At 39.8% G+C, this 21987-nt stretch overlaps 1 protein-coding gene across 6 annotated transcripts in view; it reads left to right on the forward strand.

The window, feature by feature from the left end:
• Nucleotides 1-21987, forward strand: part of CALD1 (caldesmon 1) — a 177501-nt gene that overhangs the window by 153116 nt on the left and 2398 nt on the right. For all 6 annotated transcript variants that reach the window (XM_077783314.1, XM_021552045.3, XM_077783317.1 and 3 more), the window contains 9 exons: nucleotides 2631-2773; nucleotides 7422-7671; nucleotides 9384-9524; nucleotides 16088-16131; nucleotides 16237-16315; nucleotides 17614-17745; nucleotides 18683-18778; nucleotides 21292-21372; nucleotides 21598-21631. In XM_077783314.1, the coding sequence (XP_077639440.1) occupies nucleotides 2631-2773; nucleotides 7422-7671; nucleotides 9384-9524; nucleotides 16088-16131; nucleotides 16237-16315; nucleotides 17614-17745; nucleotides 18683-18778; nucleotides 21292-21372; nucleotides 21598-21631 (1000 nt within the window). The remainder of the gene's footprint in view (nucleotides 1-2630; nucleotides 2774-7421; nucleotides 7672-9383; nucleotides 9525-16087; nucleotides 16132-16236; nucleotides 16316-17613; nucleotides 17746-18682; nucleotides 18779-21291; nucleotides 21373-21597; nucleotides 21632-21987) is intronic.

The following is a 21987-nucleotide window of genomic DNA, read 5'->3' on the forward strand; positions in this document are numbered from 1 at the left end:
AATAATACCATGAAAATTGAACAGAAAAAAAAAAAAAAAGGCAGTATGGAAAGAGATATAAATACATAAAGCTGGGAATTTGTTAACCATGCCTTTGGTCATGTTCTAGCTTGATATCAAGATTTGTGAGATTTATCACATGTAAAACATGTGAGCTATTTCAGTTCAGGTAATATCACCTGTCTGCTCCAAGTTGAGTTCTTTTTGAATTGAGCAGAAGCTGAATTAGTCTGTAATTTAGGGAAGCAGTGAGACAAGAGAAAGAACTTATCTTGTTGCCTGCCTTTGGAATGAGATAGAAAGGTTTCTGCTTCTTTGCTAATCAATCTCTACTTTGGTGTTAAAATTAGTAGAAGGATTGAGCCCAAAAGATGTAAAATGTTTCTGTAATATCTTGTTTTACCATATTTTTGAATGAAAAGGCCAAGCTGTGTTAATGGTTTTTTGAAATGCAGACACATTATCATAAATCCTAGTGGCTTCTGAAATTCTATTTCCTAACCTATTAATTTTTAAACTATATTGTTTTAGTATTAGTTTTCTCGGTGATTTCAAATAAGATGTAAGAGATACAACCCTCCCCAGTGGACCTGAATACATAAGGCAGCTGGAAGTGTTGGCGTTTTAAATAAGACTTAGGAAGGTCTTGATGAAAATCTCAGCAAAGGAAATCTTATGCTCTCAAAATCCCAGGACAGACATCCTGGCATGAGCAATCTTGCAACCAATCAACACAGATGGTTTCAGCATCACCCTGACTGGGGCTGAAGGGTTGGGAGATTGCTGCTGTGAACATGATCACCAGCTCACCCTGATTTGGGAACGCCCAGAAGATGATGCTGTCTGATGGCATTCAGCAAGATAAATGAATAGCCCTACTTGTCTCAGCCCAGCTCCTAGAAACCAGCAGGACCATTTCTTGAGGCCCTCTATTGCAGCAGTTGCAGCATCATGGCCATGCTGCTGCACGGCCATGGAAGCTGAACTCCCCTCTTGTCCCTCAGGGAGCTGCTGCCAGGCCTTGTTGGCAGGAGAGGGTGGGAAAATCTGCACCTCTGCTGCCTGCTCTCAGAGCAGAGAAAATGCCTCTGTTGGTTGTGCCCAACACCCCCCAACAGCAGGAAATTTGCTGAAGTGGTTTAACCATACTGTGCTCACTTATAACCTGTGCTACCATGGTGGCATCCATCCCATCCACTTCTCTGAGCAGCAAACTGGCCTCAGGTAAAGTCAGGCTCTGACTCTGGGGCTTCACTCTGCACCAGCCTAACTCAGTGCTTTAGGAGGATCTTGGCTTTGAAGGCTCGGAACTCATCCTTTTTAGGTAAAGATTTTGCTTCTCCAGGTGTTGAGTTGGATGGATGTTCTTCCTCTTTGATGAGGAAGAGCTGAAATTTCTTTTGATTAGGGTTGTGAAGGTGTATGCTTCTTTTTCATTTCAAGGTGCACCTTAAGACACCTTTAAGGGCAGCTGTGTTGCAGACAGGAGAGTTACAGAAGTTCTTTATCTTTCTAGTTAGCAAGCAGGATTGCAACAGGCTTCCAAAGTATTTATTTTCTAAAGATCTCCATTTGAATTCTATACAAGAAGGTATTTCTTGCTTGCCAGCTAGAGCCTTCCTTCAGCACAGAGATCGGGAAAGCAAATTTACTTTGGAAGTAAATGTTTCATCTGCTGCTTTTAAAAGTTTGTTTTGGCTGGTAGTCTTAACTAACAGAGAGTATTTCTACCTGAGGATGCGTAACTTAAATCAGTTCACTTTCACCTTTTACCAGCATCTAACCATGACTCAGCATGGTGGGGCCAGGCCATCTGTGGTGTTGATAAATACTTCAAGCTCATAACTCTGAAGAAATACTGGAGAATGAAATTTATGCACAAAATACTCTTGATTACTATTAAGAATCATAAGACATAACTTTTTAAGGATAAAGGGAATTTTTACTCGTGTTTTCCAGAGCATTTCCTTCTTCACAGGTATAAATATTCATGTCTGGTGAATATTTAAAATTTACCCATGACCAGGACTGTACTTTTTGTAAGTTTTGCTCTGATATCAAGATGATTTTGTGGTTTGGCCATTATTCTTGCAATAATGAAGTATCCCTCTGCTGTGACACTGAAAAGAGTATAAACTTTGTCAAACAAGCTTGACATTTGTTGGAAGTTGTGTTATTTTTATTGCACCAATGCCCTAAACCTGGTACCAAAAATGTGTTGGCAAGTCTCAGAGAGTTTGCAACCTACAATCTTAAGAAGCAAGCAGGTGAATGATGCTGCAATGGGAGGAAGAGTTGGGGGTGCAGTTGCAGAGTGAAGCAATGTGGTGGCATAGTCCCATGTCTACAGCCAGCTTTCACAGAAGACTGATAATATTGTTTTCAAGATGCTTTGACCTAGAATTCAGGTCAAGACAGCAAAGTGATTTGATCACAGTTAAGATCTTTGTAGACCACTTCTGCCCTACAGCACATAAACAGTTTGAAGACAGTTCCCAATCTTGCCAAGAAATTTGTATTTCTCAGCTGTTATTTAAATTGCCTCATTCTTTTTTTTTTTTTTTTTTTTTTTTTTTTCTCCTGTGTGTGTCTTGTGTTTTGTTCTGTGATTTGTGCTGTGTTCTGAACAGGTAAAAGATGACAAAGGCAAAGAACCCAAAGAGGAAATGAAAAGTGTCTGGGATCGTAAGAAAGGGGTTCCTGAACAAAAGGCACAGAACGGAGAACGTGAGCTCCCTGCCTCCAAACTTAAACCTACTGAGAATGCTTTTGGGTGAGTTCCAAGTAAGAATTGGGCTTGCTGGTCTTACAGCTGATCAGGGGCCATCTCTGGGTCTCTGCTTGTGGCAACTGAGTGGAGGAACTGGGCTGGCACCACCAGCAGTGCCTCAGGTGTTCACTGGGTTGTACTTCTCTAGTTTCTGAGCTCTCTCCGCTCTGCTGCATGAAGTGCTGAGAGCAGCTGGAAATGGCCTTGCTCCCCCAGCAGAGACAAGAGGCTTGGTTTTGCTCTGCTGGAGCTTTGCTTCCTTACTAATTTCTAATATCTATACAGAGGCCAATAGTGATAAAACCCTAGATTGTGTGTTCTCTAATTTTTTCAGTCAGATCTCAACTTTTACTGTAGTAACCTATTTCCAATTACTCACCTATCTTTAATTAGCAGAATCAAGCACAATCCATGTGGTAACTCTAGAAAGAGCTTCTCTCTTGATTTCAAGGCAAACATTGAAATTAATGTGTTCTGTAGAAAAATGCTTTTCCAGTTAGGTAAAAACCTCTCCTAGCCAAAATAATATATTTTCTCTTTTTTTCCCCCTTCCTTTATATAAGCTGTGCCACAGTTTGATTTTTATTTTATTTTTTAAGGAATTATTTGACTTGTGGTTATATTGGGAAATTCAAAGAATTTCTAATTAAAAAAAATTCTAATGAAAATTTTATTTAAAAGGATACTGCCTACTAAAAGCATGGGATAGATGAAATAAAAACTAAGTTCTTCCTTTTAGCAGGAAACTAGGAGTAGGTTAGGAATCTAAATTTTTCTCTTTCTGCATTTCTCTTCCTCTTTTACATTGACACAGGCAAAGGAAAGGTTAAGCTCTCCAGGCACTTTGAGAAATCTGAGCATGGCAGATGGGATTTGCTATTGTATCTCAGCATTCCCCTCATGATTCTTCCGGGAAAAACAAACTTTCTCAAAATAAAATGCAGTTCAAAAGACCCTGGAGACACCCTGACCTAAGGCCAAAAGACAGACAGTGATGGAGATGGAACAGCAGGAAATTGGCCTTGCTCAAAACTTGGGTCAAATCATCAATAACGGGAATTATTTTCTAAAAATAGTTTTGATGTGTTTTTATTTGCTTTGCTTCCTGTGAGAGACAGGCATTAGTGGCAAAATGTATATTTGAGTTTCCACTCCTTTTGTTTTTTTTTTTAATTTCTCTTTTTCTCCTACTGTTTAATGAAAGTGTGAAGAAGCCTGTTCAACCTTTTATTAGCTGAGTAGAAGATTTGGGTTGGCAAAATCAGCAGAGGTGTCAATGTTTTTTGGGTTGTTAGGTATAAATTAGAGCTATTTTCTAATGAACTGCCTCCACAGAGTTGAGCTTTGTCTGGAACTGTGCTTTGTTCCTTTTTTTTTTTTAATGCACCCATCACATTTTATTTAGAAAGAATATAACTTGACTAGTTTTCAGTGGTGAGAACTGAGAACAAAATAGGGTAGTGGAGGCTAATGAAAAATGTTATCTCTCTTTTGGTCTATGTCCGACAGTAAGAGAAATATAGAATAAAATCCCATTTTATGGCTTCCCCTTCCCATCTCTCCTCCCACCTGCCTTCCTCCCTATTCTCATACAGGACTGCAAAATCCTAAATATGATTTAGGATTTTTTTTCACATTGTTCTGACATTTTTGGCTCCCACAGGCCACTTCTCTCCTTTTCCTCCTTGTCTGAAAGCTGGCAACCAGCTTCATTTCTTAATACCAAAGAGGTACTTACAAAACTCTTCTTCCACCCAGCATCTCAGTACTAATTTCCCAATGTTGACAGCAGAGAAAAGAGCTTTCCCAGGGTCTGCTGAAAACAGAGGAATTGGATGTGGAGGAAAATAAGAATAATTACTGCCAGCAAACTGTATTTTTTTGCTATTTTGTATTATGCACAACCAGTCAGGGAAAGCCTATAAACAACATAAGAATAAAGTAAGTTCAAAACTTTAAACATCCTTCTTTTTAAGGAGGCCAAAACAATCACCCAAGGTCTGCAAGCAAGAATGTTCAGACTAGATTCTGCCCCTGGCTCAATCAGCTGCAAGCTGAATATTTGCTGATTTCATTGAGGCTGACTGGACTGAGGGCTAACTTTCCTTCTGTGCTGATAGAGAACAGAGCAGCTCTTCCTCAGAAAAATCTTGGCAAACATCCTTCATTCCCTTAATTCTGAAGGCCAACTGGTTGCCCTTGCCAGGGGGATAATTTTGTCTGTCTGAAGTTACTTCTTCCATCTTCTCTGGGCCCAAAGCTTGCAGGTCTTGGTGAGTTTGTAACACAGATTTAGAGACCAAAGAGGCAAAGGAAAAAAAATATTGAGGTTCCTGAGTTTCTCTGCTCGAGGGGCTGAAACCTTGCAATGAAACAGGAAAGCCTTAAGATAGCCAAAAATTTCTTTTGTCCTGTGCAGCATTAGGTGCATAGGATATTTGGAAATTACACTGTAGAGACTTGTGGAATATTTTGGGTTCTCAGTACTTGTGCAAACTGAACCAGAGGTATTCCAGGCTGGACATCCACTCAAAATCACACCTCAGATATTGCTCTTCACTTTGTCTTTGAAAGGGCTAGATAAAATTTAAAATTAAATTTTCAATGTATTCTCACCATACTTGGTTAATTGTAAATGTACTTTTCATTTAAAAAAGTGGGAGTTCCTTTCTGTAATTTGGCATCACTACCTGATGCATGCCCTTATTTGTGGCCACTTAAATTAACTTGTCATATGGTTCTTTTAGTGATACAATTCCTAAATCATGCATGCCATGCTAGAACCAAATTTCATTCAATTTGGTAAGATCATGTGGGGGCAAAGAACTCTGTGTTAATAGACATTATTATGATATTGAAACTACAAATAATTTAGCTCTGGTGCTACAGCCTCTTTTATACAGCTGACTCCATCTCTATGAGGGATCTGTCTGAATGAAGAGCATATTTGCAGGATTGGGTGTAATTGACTGGATTGCAAATTTATATGGAATTTGTTTTTTATATTGTCATCTCTCTCTAACAGTTACTGGTGGAATCTTTGATTTATACTGTCTTGTGGTATTATATTCTGCAGAACTCCGGTTGCATTAATGAAGTCCATTTATATCATTTATATCCATTTATTTTCTAGATGCCAACAATACAGAAAGTTTTTTAACAAATTCAATAAATACATTCATCTTCTGTCTTTTTGTCAATAGCACACTTAAAAATCTTAGGTACCTCTCTCCTTGTCAGCAGGAACATTAAACACACTTAAGGAGCAGACATTTGTCTAAACACTGATGTGGTAATTATTTAACAAGATGATGCTATCTGACTCTGTTGGAAGCATGCACTTCACCTATGCAAATTCTTTAGGCTTGAGGTTTTTTTATGTTGGCATTCTTTCTTTCTTTCTGTCTCATATATTACAGCTGCTTGGAAAACTCCTGTGGAAAGGTACCATTAATAATTTCCAGTTCCTTACTAAAAAGTCATATTTTCCCCAGAAAACATAAGCAAAAGACCTGATGAATCTTTCTGTCCAAACATGCTAGTGGAGTTAGAGTGATGTGTGTTACAGCTGAGATAGGAATCTTTTTTGTTTTTGTTTTTTTTTTAAAGCACTGTTGAAACAGGAAAACTCCCTCTCCTATTTCCTCCTGTTTTCTCTGAGTTAAGTAAATTGTTCTGTCCCTAAAGATGCTTCTCTTTTTCTAGAGGGTTTATAAAAAATATTTGCCTATGAAAGCAAAGGATTAGTGCATCATTTATGACACAGAACATAAAACAGGTGGCAGAAATTCTTAGGCACAGTGGTGCATGTGGGAGAGACTCCTTCCTCACTGGCAGGGATGGGAGAGGTGCTCCTGGTAATATCCCAGCCTAACAGCAGCTTGAATTCACAGAAGGCTCAGAATGGAGGAAATTGTACTTGAAAACACAAAGTGAAAAAGATATAGATCCTAGTTTTCGGGAAAGTGTGAAAAAACATGGGACTTGGCAGGAGGCTAAAAGCTTCCAGTACAAAAGACACAAAAGTACCTTTTGTACTGATGCTACACTATTCTAAGTGTATTTTCAGAGGAAAGCTGACATTTTTAAAATGTTGTTAGGCACCCAAGGTACAATTTTTTTTTTTTTTTTAAATGCTGGGTTTTGTGTCTTGTAAGGCAGAAGCTGTTTGCTACAAGTCCTGATATATGCAGCTCTACGCATTTTTCCTCTTTCTCCGTTTTCCCGATGGAAATATTTTGGGCCAGCTGCAGCTTGCAAGGAGCAAAAGTCTCAGAGGGCAGCACCTTGCTGTGGTGCTGCTGCTGAGCAGGAGGCAGCAGGTGGCTCTGGCCAGGAAGGGAACCCCATGGGTGTCGCTGTCGAGGCAGGACAGGAATGAAGAGACTCTGACCAGAAGGCTGTTGAGAGTAAAACTCTGGTTTATTCAAAATACACTGCTCCCTGAGGATCAACTCCATTGGTGAAAACAACTTACATTATTGGTGCAAAGTGCTTGACACACAGTGATAGAACTTAACTATAAACCATGTGAAAAACAAGAGAGAGAAAAATCATTTACATTCTTTTCCAACTCTTTCACAGGCTTCTGCCTGGCTAGAAATGAGACCCACACATGGGAACCCCATTTTTCCTCTCGTTGCCTTCCCAGGCGCTCCGGGGCGAAAGGGACCACGGAGGAGGTGAAGCCGGGGGCCGAGGCTCTGAAGAGGTTGGAAGATCAGCGGCGCCGCCGGGGCGAGAGCGAGAGCGAGGAGCTGGAGAAGCTGAAGGAGAAGCAGCAGGAGGCGGCGGCAGAGCTGGATGAGCTGAAGAAAAGGCGGGAGGAGCGCCGGAAAATCCTGGAGGAAGAGGAGCAGAAGAAGAAGCAGGAGGAGGCTGAGAGAAAAATTAGAGAGGAGGTAAGCGTGAAGCACAGAATGTTGCGCTTGGGTTTCTTCCATTATTTCCGTTTTACTTCCACTCTCCTTGCCTTGGTTGACAGCTCTTTGCAGCATTGTCTAGTGAAGACCTGAGGAAAACATGGAGCATCCAGGTGATGCAGTGCTGGATTTTCCCCCAGCCAGCTCCCAGCACCAGGCCAAGAGTGGGCTGTTCCCAGAAAGCAGCACAGTCTGGGATACAGCTGTAGGGCTTTATCTCTACAGCACAAGAGAGCAGGAACAAGGACAAGGGAGAGGTCTTTAGTATGGTTTCCAAAAGGATTTATTTTATGGAAGGGTCAGGGACCAAAGACACAGAACAGAGGTGGGTAGGGGCTTTTAAATGGGAGTGGTTCAAGGGGAGGGGACAAATCAACAGCTAATCAGAGATAACCTGGGGAGGGGTAAAAACAGGGTTCACAAAGGCATCTTCCAATGAGGGAAATAGTGTGGGGGGTGTTGGGTAACATGGACTAATGGGAGGTGTTACTTTAGGGGATTTCTGAAGTGGAATTCCAGTAGGATTGACAGGGAACTCAGGGTAGATTGATAGTGTCGGGGGGTGGGGGGGTGTATAATTTGGACCAAACCATTAACTTGGGCAATAACGGAACATCCCATTAGGAATAAGAACACGCCTCAACCTCCAGGGTATGAAAAAATATTCTAATTCTAGCCTTAGGACAGACAGGGCTCGAAAATCTGTTTTCACGAGTCAGAATTTCCTATGAGATAGCTGTGCATTTCTTATCTTCTTGGGGATTCAGGATCTTGGGGCAGTGCTATAGCCACAGATTTTTTTTTTTTTTTTTTTTTTTTTTTATATTATACAGATTGAATTACAAAGTGCATGTCATAATTTATCTGCTGCAGATGGGCTGGAATGCTAATGTTATATATAGTTACAATGGGCTAGATGTCATTAGGGAGATATTCTTGTCTATTTAAATATTGAGTATCTAACACATCTGTTTTCTTGTACTTCCTCTGCCAAGGGACTCTACAAATAGGATTTCCAATTCTCTGGTGCATCATTTAGGAATCCTAGTTGTTTGGAAAACAAATGGTAAATGAATAATACTGATAGTATCTAGCAGCTGAATGCCAATTCCTTTAATGTACTGAGCTCTTTACAGCAGAGCTCCACAGATGCCAAGATTGCACAATACCTTGCTGGTCAGACCCCACTGACCAGTGCTCACACTGGTGCTGCTTTGAGGGCTTCTGGTTTGACTTGTAGCTCATGAAGCAAAACTCACCTCTGGGGAGAGATCTGCAAGCATTTAATCTTGGGTTTCTTGGCCACCTATTGATTTTTCCACATTAAATATTAACCTTGGCACACAAGTGTCAGAGTAGAGGGACAGAAGAACAATACCAGTGTGATACATGAGAATACAGAGAGGCTGAGCTTGAGCCTTTTTCTCTGTTTAAGTGGAGCTATATGACAATAAATTTGGTGACTTCACTGTGGGGAGCCACTAGAGCAGCACACACTAATTGTCCTGGCATCCCTAACTCTGTAATGGATTGGCATTAACACCTTTATGCATTTCAGGCAGATCACTGAACTATTTCAAGGGATACAAAAACCTGTTTTTAGAAAATCTGTAAATGTTTGCAGGGCTGTACAGCCCTGCGACGGGGATGTAGGTTCTGAAAAAGATGAGTAAACATTCATATTTTTCAAGGAGGAAAAGAGGAGGATGAAGGAAGAAATCGAAAGAAGAAGGGCTGAAGCTGCTGAGAAACGCCAAAAGATGCCAGAAGATGGTGTGGCTGAAGACAAGAAGCCATTTAAATGTTTCAGTCCTAAAGGTTCATCTCTTAAGGTAACCTCCCCACTAGCATCTGTACAGGACATAAAAAGTTGTGGGGTTTGTAGTCCAAACTAACAGTCCAGCTTCAAAAGCAATGTTGAAATACTTGTAATCAAACCCAGGAAAAGGCTCTGGTAGACTTAGCCTGAAACCTCTAGCTGAAAGACTTCATTCATGATTGAAAATTAGATTGAAATGATGATTGAAAATTAGAATTCCTTCCTAGAAATAGGGAGTAGACTGGCAGCTGTCTTTTCTTGATGAAGAATCTCCAAAAAGGATCTTCCACCTCCAGGAAAAAATGGTTTTTGAAACTTAGAGCAGTAATACTGTGTTGATTTAAATTTCTTATAAGAGTGATTTGTGAACTGGAGTAGAATCACAGAATCATTTAAGTTGGAAAAGATCTCTTAAGACCATTAAGTCACAAATGTTCTCTCACTCCTTCCACATCCACATTTATTTTCTTGCTTGCCAGATTACTTTGTCCTTAAGCATATTCAGCCTGATCATCATTAATTGTAACTGACCTGTATGGGAATTCTAGCTTATGTCTAATCCCCCTAAAAATAACGTCTAGAAGTACTGGGCTGGATTTCATTTTCTTACATAACAAAAAGTACAAACCTCACCCTTCTGTTGCTGCAGGATTTCTAAATGGTCTTTTGTGGCCTATATCATATTAGAAGTGTGATAAATCAATTAAATGGTCTTTCAGCATGGAAAAGGAATCCTGGCCCCACTGAAATTATTGGGAGTATTGTTTTGGAATTCAATCCAGTTGCTTTCTCAGCTCAAGCTCAAACTGCAGATCTATTAATGTTTTCAAAGTTCTTTTCCTTTTTTCATTTTGTGTCATTAGCCATTTAAGAATCCAAACATTTGTCAAAAAGGCCACTTAGTGGGAAATGGGAGAGAAAATAACCAGCTAGGAGCTCGTTGAACTATGAATTGCATCTCCATGAGGTTAAAACTGTAACTTGTTTAGTGAAAAATTGCTTGGACAAAATTAGCTTTCCACTCATGGAGAGCTACTCTTTGATCCAGCCTGGGGATTTGGGTCTGTTTTGGGTCCAGTTCTAGCAAATACTGAGTCCAAATGTTTTTGAATGGACTCGCCTTTTGCTTCTAAGATACATTTGAATCTGAAATACTGAGACAGAATGCACACAGTTGTAAACAAAGATTGCAAATCTTTGTTACTTACTCTGATTAGTTAAACCTGGTCTTGCCATTTTGGTTGCTAAAGATGATGTCTTTAACAGACACTATAAATGTACAGCTTCTTCCCAGCCCTCCTGGGAGGGCTTCCTTTTCTTCTGTTTATTGAGATGACTTTTATGACATACATTTGGAGCTTTAATTCGCAGAAGGCTCAGAATGGAGGAAATTGTACTTGAAAACATAAAGTGAAAAGGATATAGATCCTAGTTTTGGGGAAAGTGTGAAAAAACATGGGACTTGGCAGGAGGCTAAAAGCTTTCAGGTACTTTTTGTACCGATGCTACACTATTCTAAGTGTATTTTCAGAGGAAAGCTGACATTTTAAAAATCTTGTTAGGCATCCAACATACAATTTTTTTTTTTTTTTTATGCTGGGTTTTGTGTCTTGTTAGGTAGAAGTTGTTTGCTATGAGACCTGGTATATGCAGCTCTACACATATTTTCCTCTTTCTCTGTTTCTGTGTTTGAGAAATTGGTGATACTCTACAGATTCCAGTGCAGTGTCTGTGGGTGGCCAGCGTAGATATGTAATGTTGTAGAAGTTCACACCCGAAACTGTTTCTTGGCATTCTGTGGTCAAGAGCTGAGGGGAGAATAATCTCAGTTTAATAACCTGATGTGAAACTTGATGACAAAATCCAGCTATTAGAAGACACTCTATTTTGTTACCTTTAATTTGGACTGACTTCCCAGGCTGGTCTCAGCTGCTTGGCACACAGCTTTCTCACTGTCTGCCTGCACTGCCCAAGTTATCTTTTGATTTGTAAAGCATCTGGCACAGGTTTTCTCCTGTGATGGATGCATTGTCTCAGATCTGCCATGAGTCATGTGAGAATCCCAAATGCACAGTTGTGGGTGGGTGGTTGGAATTAATACTGAAAAAAGGGAGGCTCAGTATAAAAATAATGTATGGTACATGTGCACATTCTGACTTCTCCTGGGTAACAATCTGGCAAAGCACCTTTTTACTCCTTCCATGTCCTTCCTGATTTGATAAGATTTTGGGAATAAGGAGAAGTTTATAGGAGTGGCTAAGGAAAGCAGGGTGTGCTGATTGCTAAGAGAACTACAAGAACAAAGAAAAGAAGGGCTTAACAGAGCAGTAGTGAGAAAGCTGTGTGCCAACCAGCTGAGACCAGCCTGGGAAATCAGTCCAAATTAAAGGTAACAAAATTTACTGTCTTCTAATAGCTGGATTTTGTCATCAAATTTCACATCAGGTTATTAAGCTGAGATTACTCTCCCCTCAGCTCTTGACCTCAGAATGCCAAGAAACAGTTTGGGGTGTGAACTTGTACAACTCAGACCTGAGAGACAAAAATGTGCAGCTCCTCTCCACATATGACACAGCTCGTGTATGCCCAAATGTAAATTACTTATATGAACATGGACAAAATATGCATATCTGCTTATATTTAGGAAAACCTGCTGTGATTGTCTAGTCTGGCCTCTAAAAATCACAGTGCTGCCAACTCCTGTTGTTTTAACTGGTAAATACAGTGTTTCCCTCAAACCTGACACAATACTTCAGCAGAGCTACCACAGTGTGGAGTCCTTGCAGTGACAGCACGAGGGTTGGTTCCTTTTGTGGGGACAGTGAAAAGAAAACATGCCAAGTAAATATAGGCCAAGTTCATCCCTAGCTCAGGGACAGAAGCAGCTTGGATTTCTCAGGGCTGTGTGGACACCCTGTGGGCTGCAGTGGTACCAAACTTCTTTTCAACCTCTGTCCTGTATCTTGTTATTTTTTTTAAATAAGGACAAAGCCTGGAACAAGCTCTGCTGCTCTCCCATCTGCCTCTAGCTTGTCCTTTCCCTAACTTAGTTAATGCAAAACATGATTCATACAAAGAATTACATTAAAAATCTTTGAAAATTTTGCTTTTCAGACAAGTTCATTCCTCATATTTTCTTTGTGAGAGAAGGTTACTGAGCCCTTGTATTCTCTTTTCTGGGTTAATCAGGAGAGAACAGTACTAAGCCTCCTCTTGGGGGTGAACCACCATCACTAGAGAAATGCAAAAGCAGTTAGGTGTTGAGGGGAGGGAGCAATGGCAGGAGGCTGGGATTTCCCTGTATTTGGAGGAAATGTCTCCTGGGAAATGGGCTGATGTGGCAGCCAGCACTCTCTGCAAGGCATTGCTGACAGCTAACCCAGAAGACAGAACTTTTCAGAGACATTTTTTTCTTTAAAGACCTGTCTTGTCCTATCTCATTATTGCTCTCAATACCTGACAGCTGGGGCAGTGACTGGAAAGAATTAGACTGCACAAAATCAGTTCTCCCTAGAGGAGCTATTCTTGAGGCAGAGGGAAAACAGAATGGTAAGAACAGGATATGTGACATTTGTTTTCCCCCATCTTTGATGCTGATGGCAGCACTTGAGTCTGGTAGGTAAACTGAACTAAATTGGCACACTCTGTTCAGGTGCTGCTAACAGCAGGAAAAAGCATAACTGTGCTCAATGAAGCAAGAGACTGTGTGAGCCACTCAGGGAGGATAAGGAGAAGCCTCTCCCAGGGACTACTGCTCCAGTGGATTTCCACCAGGTCCTTCCACATGTTGGATATGACGCAAAATTAAAATACAGGGTTTTGTGTGATTGTTTTTTATTCCACTTCCTCCTTGACAAAATTTTTTAAGATAGATCCATTTAAAAGTTTCTGTTGCATAATGTCCAATACACAGTTTAAAACTCCTATGAATCAATGTAACCTTTCTATGAAACAAGTTTTACTGGGAATATCCAATGGCTTTTGTTTCCCAAGTCATGGTCTCATATTGTGTGTTAACTAATTTTTTTCTGGCCATAATTTAATTAGAGGCTGGCAGGTTGACTTTTTTGAGTATGTGTGTGTTCTAAAAGTATTCTACAGTCACAAAATATGCAAAATACATAGTCCAAGCTATTTAACAAGATCCTGATAAGATGAATGTAGTAAAAAAGAGTATTTTTATTTCCTGGCCTGATACTGAGAAAACATCTTGAATTTTATGGTAACCACCTTGCTTTGCCTGTTTCTTTTACAGATCTATTTTGTCATACTGTTTACTGTATGTGCCAAACGTTTTAAATTCTTTGCATGGAGTTTGTATGATGTGCAGTGGGTAAATGACCTTTAGGTGTTGCTGTACAGTCTAAATGTGTTTGACTTCTCTGTTGAATACACATGTGTACAGGTTTGTTTGCTCTAGGTGTATTTGATGTCTGCTTCTGCTGTCTTTTGAGGAGGATATTCTAGAATAAATCCTCACAAAAATGTGCAGAAGATATTTTATTCTTCCATGCAAGGCATCTGCTTCCTCAGCCAGAGGGCCTTGCTGATCTCTGAGGGTTTCTTCCTAACTCTTTCTTGTTTATTTTCTCATTTTGCTTTTCCATTTTCCTCTTCTGAACAGCCCCTGACTTTTTCCTGATCCCACAGCTGGTGCTCTGAGAACCACTGTTACCAGTGGGGAAAGAATGACCCCACTTTTGTCCTTTTATTACAACCACAAGAAAAATGTTCCTTTTCCTTCCCAACTCTTCCACCAATTCCCACTTGAGCCCGCTGTGCAGAAGCATCTCTCCTACCTGCGCATAAAAAGAGTGTGAAGATTCTGTAAATGAATTATGAGGCAGTTGCCTTGAGTCCTGGTTCTTCGAGAGAGTCCATATTTGTCCTTGCTGCTCACCAGGGTTTCACTGATGCAGCTGGGGACAGTCTGGGGGTAAACTTGCTCTTGCTGGAATAACTCACCATTTTGCTGCATTGCTGGTTGTGACCCAGAAATCAGCGTTGGGGGAAACTTCTACTGTACCATAGCAGAAGTGATGTGTTTTAAGTGATCATCCATGTGTTTGGTCACTTTTGAACCATTTACCTGCTCGTTTTGTGGCACTGCCAGCTGCACCTCCTCTGGGTGAGAGCTGTAACCTTTTCCTGCGGGTGTGCAGGGCTCCTGCTCCTGCCGGTCTTTTGCTGCCACCTTGTGACATCCTCCCACTGAAACAGGGTCTTTATCCTAGCAAAGCCCATCTTTGTGCTCAGGACTGCCTTTAGCTCGTGTTTTGGCAACTAAAACTGGTAATGGAAATGACTCTATAAATTGTATGTACTTTTTGGAGCTCTAGAGGTACCTTTGAGCTGGATGGGTGGTAGCTGGAATTCCTCCAGTGAGCTCCTTTGGCAAATTCTGCGCTCAAGTGAACTGCCTGCTTGCAAGGGCTTGAGAAATAAACTGTGCATGCTCTTTGATGGGATTGCTGTGGGATTTAGTATTCTGGGATAGCCTGGGATGCTGAAGGCACTGAGGAGAACCATTTAAAGCAATGGCTGTCATTGCCTTGTTTTAAAGGCATGAATGCCAGAGCAGTCACGGTTAAAGTAAATTGGAAATGGAGAGCCCCTGCTGAGACTGGGGAATCCCCAGGAATCCAGCCAGGCTGATTGTTAATCATTTCAATCCCCTGGAGCTGCTTGCATGTATTTTGCTTTTAAGTGAAATTGTAGAGCCTGGCATGAGAAGTGGAACAATGCAGTGTTGATAAGACTTGAGGAAGTTTGCTGAAAATATTTATTGACCCAGAATACAAATAGATGCACAAACTCACCATCCCCCCACCCCACAAAGGGAAATGTTTTAAAACTTCATTCAGGGACGGAGGTTTTTTTTTTTTTCAAAGTATTGAGAGATTTGACAGGAGTCATATGAGACTTTCATGAGTCTTCCTCCCTGGAAATGTCACAATACTTTCCTATTTACAGAGTACAAAATAGTGATGAAATGTATACCAGCTTGAATAATAACAGCTGGTAGATACTGATTCAGCAGTGACCCTGCCTGAACATGAGCTGGGTTTATACTGATGGGTTTTTTGGAGCCCAAGTTTAAATGGATCATGTCCTCCAAATACATGTGTAAGGGAGGCTTTGTGGCTGAGCTCCAAGCCTGGCCTAGTCTGATCTCTCAGCTCAGAAAATTGTTGTTAAATTTGCTGCTGCCTCAAGAGATACATACTTGCTCTTGTGTGGGAGATGTGGGGATAACATAGGTTTTGTGCATATCAATCCCTTCCATGAGATAGACTTTCCTCTTCTTTCTGCGTTGTTCATTTATTCTTTTGTTATGTATGAGGCTCTGAAGAAATGTGTAAGATGCAAACATTCATGAAAATATATCCATTTTTATGAATCTGTAGCATAACAGGCTCCTATCTATGAAACCTTTGTTGGGTCTGTGAAATTTCTCTTGGAATGTATCTCTTTCAGATTGAATTTTTTGACATTTAAAATGACATTTCAGACTGACCTTGCACATGCTGACTCTACAAACTTTAAACTTAAAGCTTTTGTTCCTCTCTTTTCTAGATAGAGGAGCGAACAGAATTTTTGAACAAATCTGCTCAAAAGAGGTAAAGCAAAGAAACAGTAAGTTCAGTTCAAACAGCAGTGTCTAAGTGGAGGGAATAATAATTCTTATAATTCTTGCTTTTTTTTTTTTTTCGTACTTCCTATAGTGGTATGAAGCCCACCCAGACAACAGCAGTTGTCTCAAAGATTGACAGTAGACTTGAGCAATACACTAGTGCAATTGAGGTAAGTTAATTCCAGTAAATTGATCTAGTTACTAATGGCTTTGGGGCCTTTAATCATCCTTTGTTTTGCTGTTCAAGCAGGGTTTTTTTATCACAAACTCTTCTTTAATGTAGGAACCAAGCGCTTGAAGGCACATCTATAACCAACATCTAGAGATGTATCTAAACAAAATCTCAGATTTGTGTCTTCCCTTTCATGCTGCAATTTACTGTTTTGTAAGCTGGCAGTAGCTTTGGAGGGTTCAGTCAGCATCTTGAGTGGCAGTCACATCCTCTGCTTGGCTGATGAGAGACCTGTCAGCACAGAGCTGATTGTTATCCTGAACAGAGTTCACCTAGCAGCTTATTTAGCAGAACAAGGAGCTGGCTGCCACCTCACAGTGAAACTCCTTGGCAAAGACATACTCTGCAGAGAACTAGTTAAGCAGGGACAAAAGGGAAATCAAAATCACATTAAAATGCAGAACCTGGCCTCAGGTGATTTTGACAGCTGTGCCTAAGAGCCAGAACTGAGGGTTTTTTCTGTCCATAGTCCAAGGTAAAATAGGAGATTGATACTACTGTATCCAGCTGCCTGACTAAAATATTTCCTTTGCTGAGTTTCTGATCTGTCCACAAATTGCCAAAATCTGCCTTTCTTTGCAATTAGAGAAGCAAAGCATCAGTCATACAGATTATTATCCTCATCCAGTCTATGATTTGTAAAATGTGCAAGAATTTTGAAGAGAAGAAAGAGGACTAATTTGGCCTGGTGTTTTTAGTAACCGTGCAAAAGACACATTTGCACCCCCCCCAAAAAAAACCACCCAAAAACTCCTACCCAGTTCTCCACTCTTTGAAAGAACACCTTGTTTCAAACATAATGTAATTGCTGAGATTTACCCCTAGAATGCTGAGGTTCAGTTGTCTGGAGCAGATGGAGCTCTGAATCTGAATGACAGAACAGAATCCTCTGCAAAAGGATTCCCCTAGCTCGGTCCCTGAAGGAGCCAGGCTTCCAGGAGCCAGGTACTAACTAAGATTTCAAAGCCTTGGAGCAGTTGTGTGCAGAGCTAAGGTTTGCCATGGGTTTTAGAAAGGCAATAAACACAAAAATAAGGGAGTGCCACTTTCACAGCTGGTTGTATCAAATCGGAAAGGGGAGAGAATCTCAGTGGCACCTCTTGAGCTGGGTACTCCTTCTCATCTTTGCATGATCAGTGCTAGAACCACATAGAAATGCTGCATTCCCCAGAGTCAAACCACCCTGCAAATCCAGCTCTTAATGCCAAACACCAACTGGCCCAAATTTTTCCCCAGGGCACAAAGGCTTCAAGACCAGCTAAAGCTTCCGACCTTCACGTTCCAGCTGAGGGCGTCCGTAATATCAAGAGCATGTGGGAGAAAGGGAATGTTTTCTCATCAGCTTCTGCGGCAGGAACACCAAATAAGGTATGTGTTTAATTTTCTGAGTGATTATAAAGAATTATGCTCTGGTCCTGACCTTGCATTTGTGTTTCTGTGAGTAAGCCTGTGTGTTCCTTCTCATTACTGGTGATGAATACCCCAAAGGATCCTGAAGACCTCAGAAATCCACAAGATGGTGTGACTGCAATATTGAGTATAATGGAAGAATTTAGTGACCTACTGAGCTCAGTTATGAGACATTCCAGAGTCACATCAGATATCTTAGAAAAATACATCTGGGTCATTCAAGCAGAGTACAAAGAAATTCTTTGAGTAGGGCAAAATTCTTTTGGGAAGCAGAAGAGCTTTGAATAGGCAGGGTAGTGATGATATTTTCTAGATAATTTGTAGAAGTATTTGTGAGACCTTTATCTTTTCTGTGTCAATCCTTAAGGCAACATTTTCTTTCTATAAATTGATGTGAGTTGCTGGGCATTTATCATAGGCAAAAGGATGAGCCATGGATTGAAGTGGGTTATTGCAGATGGTAATTAATTTTTAGCCATTTGTTCTAGCCTTTTAAAGATTTAATGTTTTAAATTTTAGACCACTTCTCTATGGTGTACTTATTTTTAAAAAAAAATAGTTTAGCAGAGAAAAAAAGTAGATTTGAACTGATGTCTCTTCTATTAAGCTAAAGATTTTTGGATTTGGGCTTGTAGTAGAAACAGCCTGTTTATGACTGACATTTATTACTGGGGTAGCAGTAGAGATGTTTTTTTGTCAGTCCAGGTATATAATTTTTGAAAACTAGAGAGCAGCAGCACTGTATAATTAATAGGGACAAAGCCTTCAGAGCACACAGGATGTCTCTGAGCAAACCATAGGCACAGTGAGGACCTCTATTAAACCCAGGCTTGGCATGGCAAACAGAGCAAAAGCCATTCTGAAAGTCTTCTGATTGGATTTTATCATTTTGCAGGAAACTGCTGGACTGAAGGTTGGTGTCTCCAGTCGTATAAACGAGTGGTTGACCAAGACCCCAGAGAGCAACAAATCCCCTGCTCCAAAACCTTCCGTAAGTAAACTTGGAACAAACATCTCTTCAGTAGGTGGGCTCTCTCCTGGGGCAGAGGGTGCTTCCTCCACCAGCTGATGGCCTGTGGAGGAACTCTGCTCTGTGTCCTCTTGGCAGCTCACAGCCCTCTGGCTGCTGACTCCTTGTAGTCAGAAAATGGGGAGAGGAAACAAGGAAGTTCTCACCGTAAAGCTCAGAGAAGCATTTATCTGGTGAAGGACGACTTTAATTTGCCACCTGTGTGAAAGGCTTACCATTAATTTAGAAATTACCAGCCACAGACCCCAGATTGCAAACTTACACACACTTGGAGTTTGGCCCTTGCCCTGTAAAAATCTTCCAAGTATGTTTTAAAACACAACTGAAATAATTTAGTTTTTATGAGCTTAAATATGGCTTTTAATGAAGGCCCTTTAGCCTGCCCATTAGTTCAGCAAGAAGCAGAGCAAAAAATGTTGTCAAGGTAATAAACTGGGAATGTGGGAAGCAGCAGAGTGGAAAGGAGCAGGAAGAGGTAAATGTGGGGTGGGGAAGGGTAAGGATGGGGAATAGGAACATAAATATCCATGTGGAGAATCATTTGTGATGTTAATGGTTCAACTTCAGGATTTTGTTAAAGAGCTGGTTTCTTCCCATATAAAGCACATGCTTTAATATGTGCTAGAGTATTATATTTAGCAATAAACATACATAACACACTGCATATATGCAGCTTTTTCCTGCCAGTTCACCTGCCCTTTATAAAAAGTGCAGCCTGAAAAACACTTTCTCAATTCACACTCCTATTTGTCCTAAAGAGGAATTTGAAATTTGCAGCATTGTCCACTGTAGAATCTGCCTCCAGATTTTTCTCTTATTCTTTTAAGTTGCATCTTTTAGACAATGTAAAACTAATCTCTTGTTTTTCCCCTCAGCCAACTGTTTCTATCTATGTCTTAATCTCCCTCTTTCTCAATAGATTGTTTTTTCTTCTTTCAATGTCTCTGCTTGAAGGAACGTGTCCTCCTCCTCTTCTTCTTCTTTGGGGGTCTGTTTGCTAAGTTGGTCAGGTAAACCTGTTTATAATTGACTATGAAGGTTTATATAAATCTATAATGTGTGATTTTTACTTTTTTTTTAGTCAGGCTAAATCTAAGGGAAGCCTAGAATTTCTTATTTAGCAAATAATTTCTCACCCTCATCACATTCCACCAAAGTTAAGAAATGTTCAAAGTTTTTGTGGTCATTGAGATTCTTCTGGATTTTGGAAAAAATACTGAATTCAAGGCACAGCAAAGATTTCAGTTTTACAAATCACAGATCCCAAATTATTTCAGGGCTATGGAAGAGGATTTGTGATGATGTCCACTGCAAATGGCTTTGTGATAAGGTCAAAATTGCTTTCTTCCTTCCTCTGTTACTACTGAACTGCCTTTTCAAAGAGCAGAATTGGCTTCAAGTTTTAATCATCAGCAACCCTGTGTGGCTGCAAATTAGGATCCGTTCTGGAGGGTCTCTGCTGGGTGAAAATATCCCTTGCAAGAATCTAATTTCCATTTATCACTGAGCATTTTACAGGTAGAAATTCTCATTTACCTCCATACAGATGGCTACTACAAAATCCTGGAAGCCATGCAGGACTTGAACAATTCCTGAAAAGGAGACTACTTATGTCCAAAATTATTTGAGTCTCTTGTTTGCCATGCACAGAGATAGAGATCAATCCATCTGCCCAGCAGATGCCATTTTCATTTGCAGCCTTCCTTTTCCCCAAGAATCTAATTGACATTTTTATGGAGCTTTGATTAAACTCTCAAAAATACACTCAATTTCAGAGATTACTACTATTCTTTAATCACTTTACCTCATCTGATTTTTTTAAATCTTGTTTTGTGGGGTTTTTTTGTGTTTTTTTTCTTTCCTCTTGTCAGGCTAGTGATTGGCACATCCTAAGGTTGCAATGGATGCAATGGAAATTTAAATGGATATATGGATATGAAGGACTACAGTGATAAGTGCTGAAATCTGTATTTAGGGATATAGAGTAGGATCTGCTCTTTTGTTGTTATTAAAACTCCAGCTTGGTTTTTTACATAATTTTAAAAATAAAATATTTTTATTTTGATGTAAAATAACCAAGAAAAGCTACTTCTGAATTCCTCCCTAGCAGAAATACTTTCCCTGAAAAAAAAAGTGGGTATTTTTTCTACAAAAAATAGGATATTTTTTTTCTAAAAATATGAGGGTGCAGTAACTCTTCACTACACTTCCTAAGTTTAATGTACTGAGTTAAGACCAGTCTGTGCCATATGAAATAGATGCAACAGGATTGGTTGTTTTTCTTAAAATATGGATATGTGTGGAGTTATTTTGTGAAATATAATTCTTTATAACTCATAGACAATGCAATGTTTACCTCTGGTGGATATTCCTCAACTTCTCTCATGAGGAAGTTGCATTCTAACTTTTTCTTTAACAAGTGAAAATAAACCTGAACTAATATTGATTTCTGTTTTCTGACATTAAAAATACAGGATTTAAGACCAGGAGATGTATCTGGCAAACGTAATCTCTGGGAGAAGCAGTCAGTGGAGAAGCCAGCTGCTTCTTCTAAGGTAATAACACTTCTGGGCAGTATTTAAATTATAATATTCTGCTACTAACCCAACTTTTTAATCTAGAAAAGAAAGCACAATGAGGTTCAGAAAGCAGTGTATCACTTTTATATTCCTGTTTGGCAGAGCTGTGTTATGTGTGGACATCTGTTGATGTTTTTTTCCTGTTATAAATAGCAATGTTCTTCTATATGGGGTTTTAATAATGTGTTTTTGCTTTTTCAGGTATCAGCTATGGGGAAAAAATCAGAGACTAATGGTAAGTAATGCCATAATGCATACATTGCACTTGTTTCTATAGTTTAATACATATTATTACATCTATATAATAATATTATACACATAATGTTAACATAAACCATTATATGCATATTTAATAAAATAATACATACAATATTTGATGATATGCACATGATAATACAATGCAAACATTGTAGTACCTATTATTATATAGAAACATTGCTACTTTTTGCATAGGCATACCTGTGTTTTAAAATTCTGCAGCTGTTCAGGTAGATGCCAAAACCCCCTTTTTGCCTTTGCCTTTCAAAAACTCCATTATAATAATATTGAAGCATGAATGCTGAGAAACTTCATTTGCTGGAGCTGTGCACT

Source organism: Lonchura striata, chromosome 5 (genome assembly GCF_046129695.1).
Source record: "Lonchura striata isolate bLonStr1 chromosome 5, bLonStr1.mat, whole genome shotgun sequence".
Classification (NCBI taxonomy): domain Eukaryota; kingdom Metazoa; phylum Chordata; class Aves; order Passeriformes; family Estrildidae; genus Lonchura; species Lonchura striata.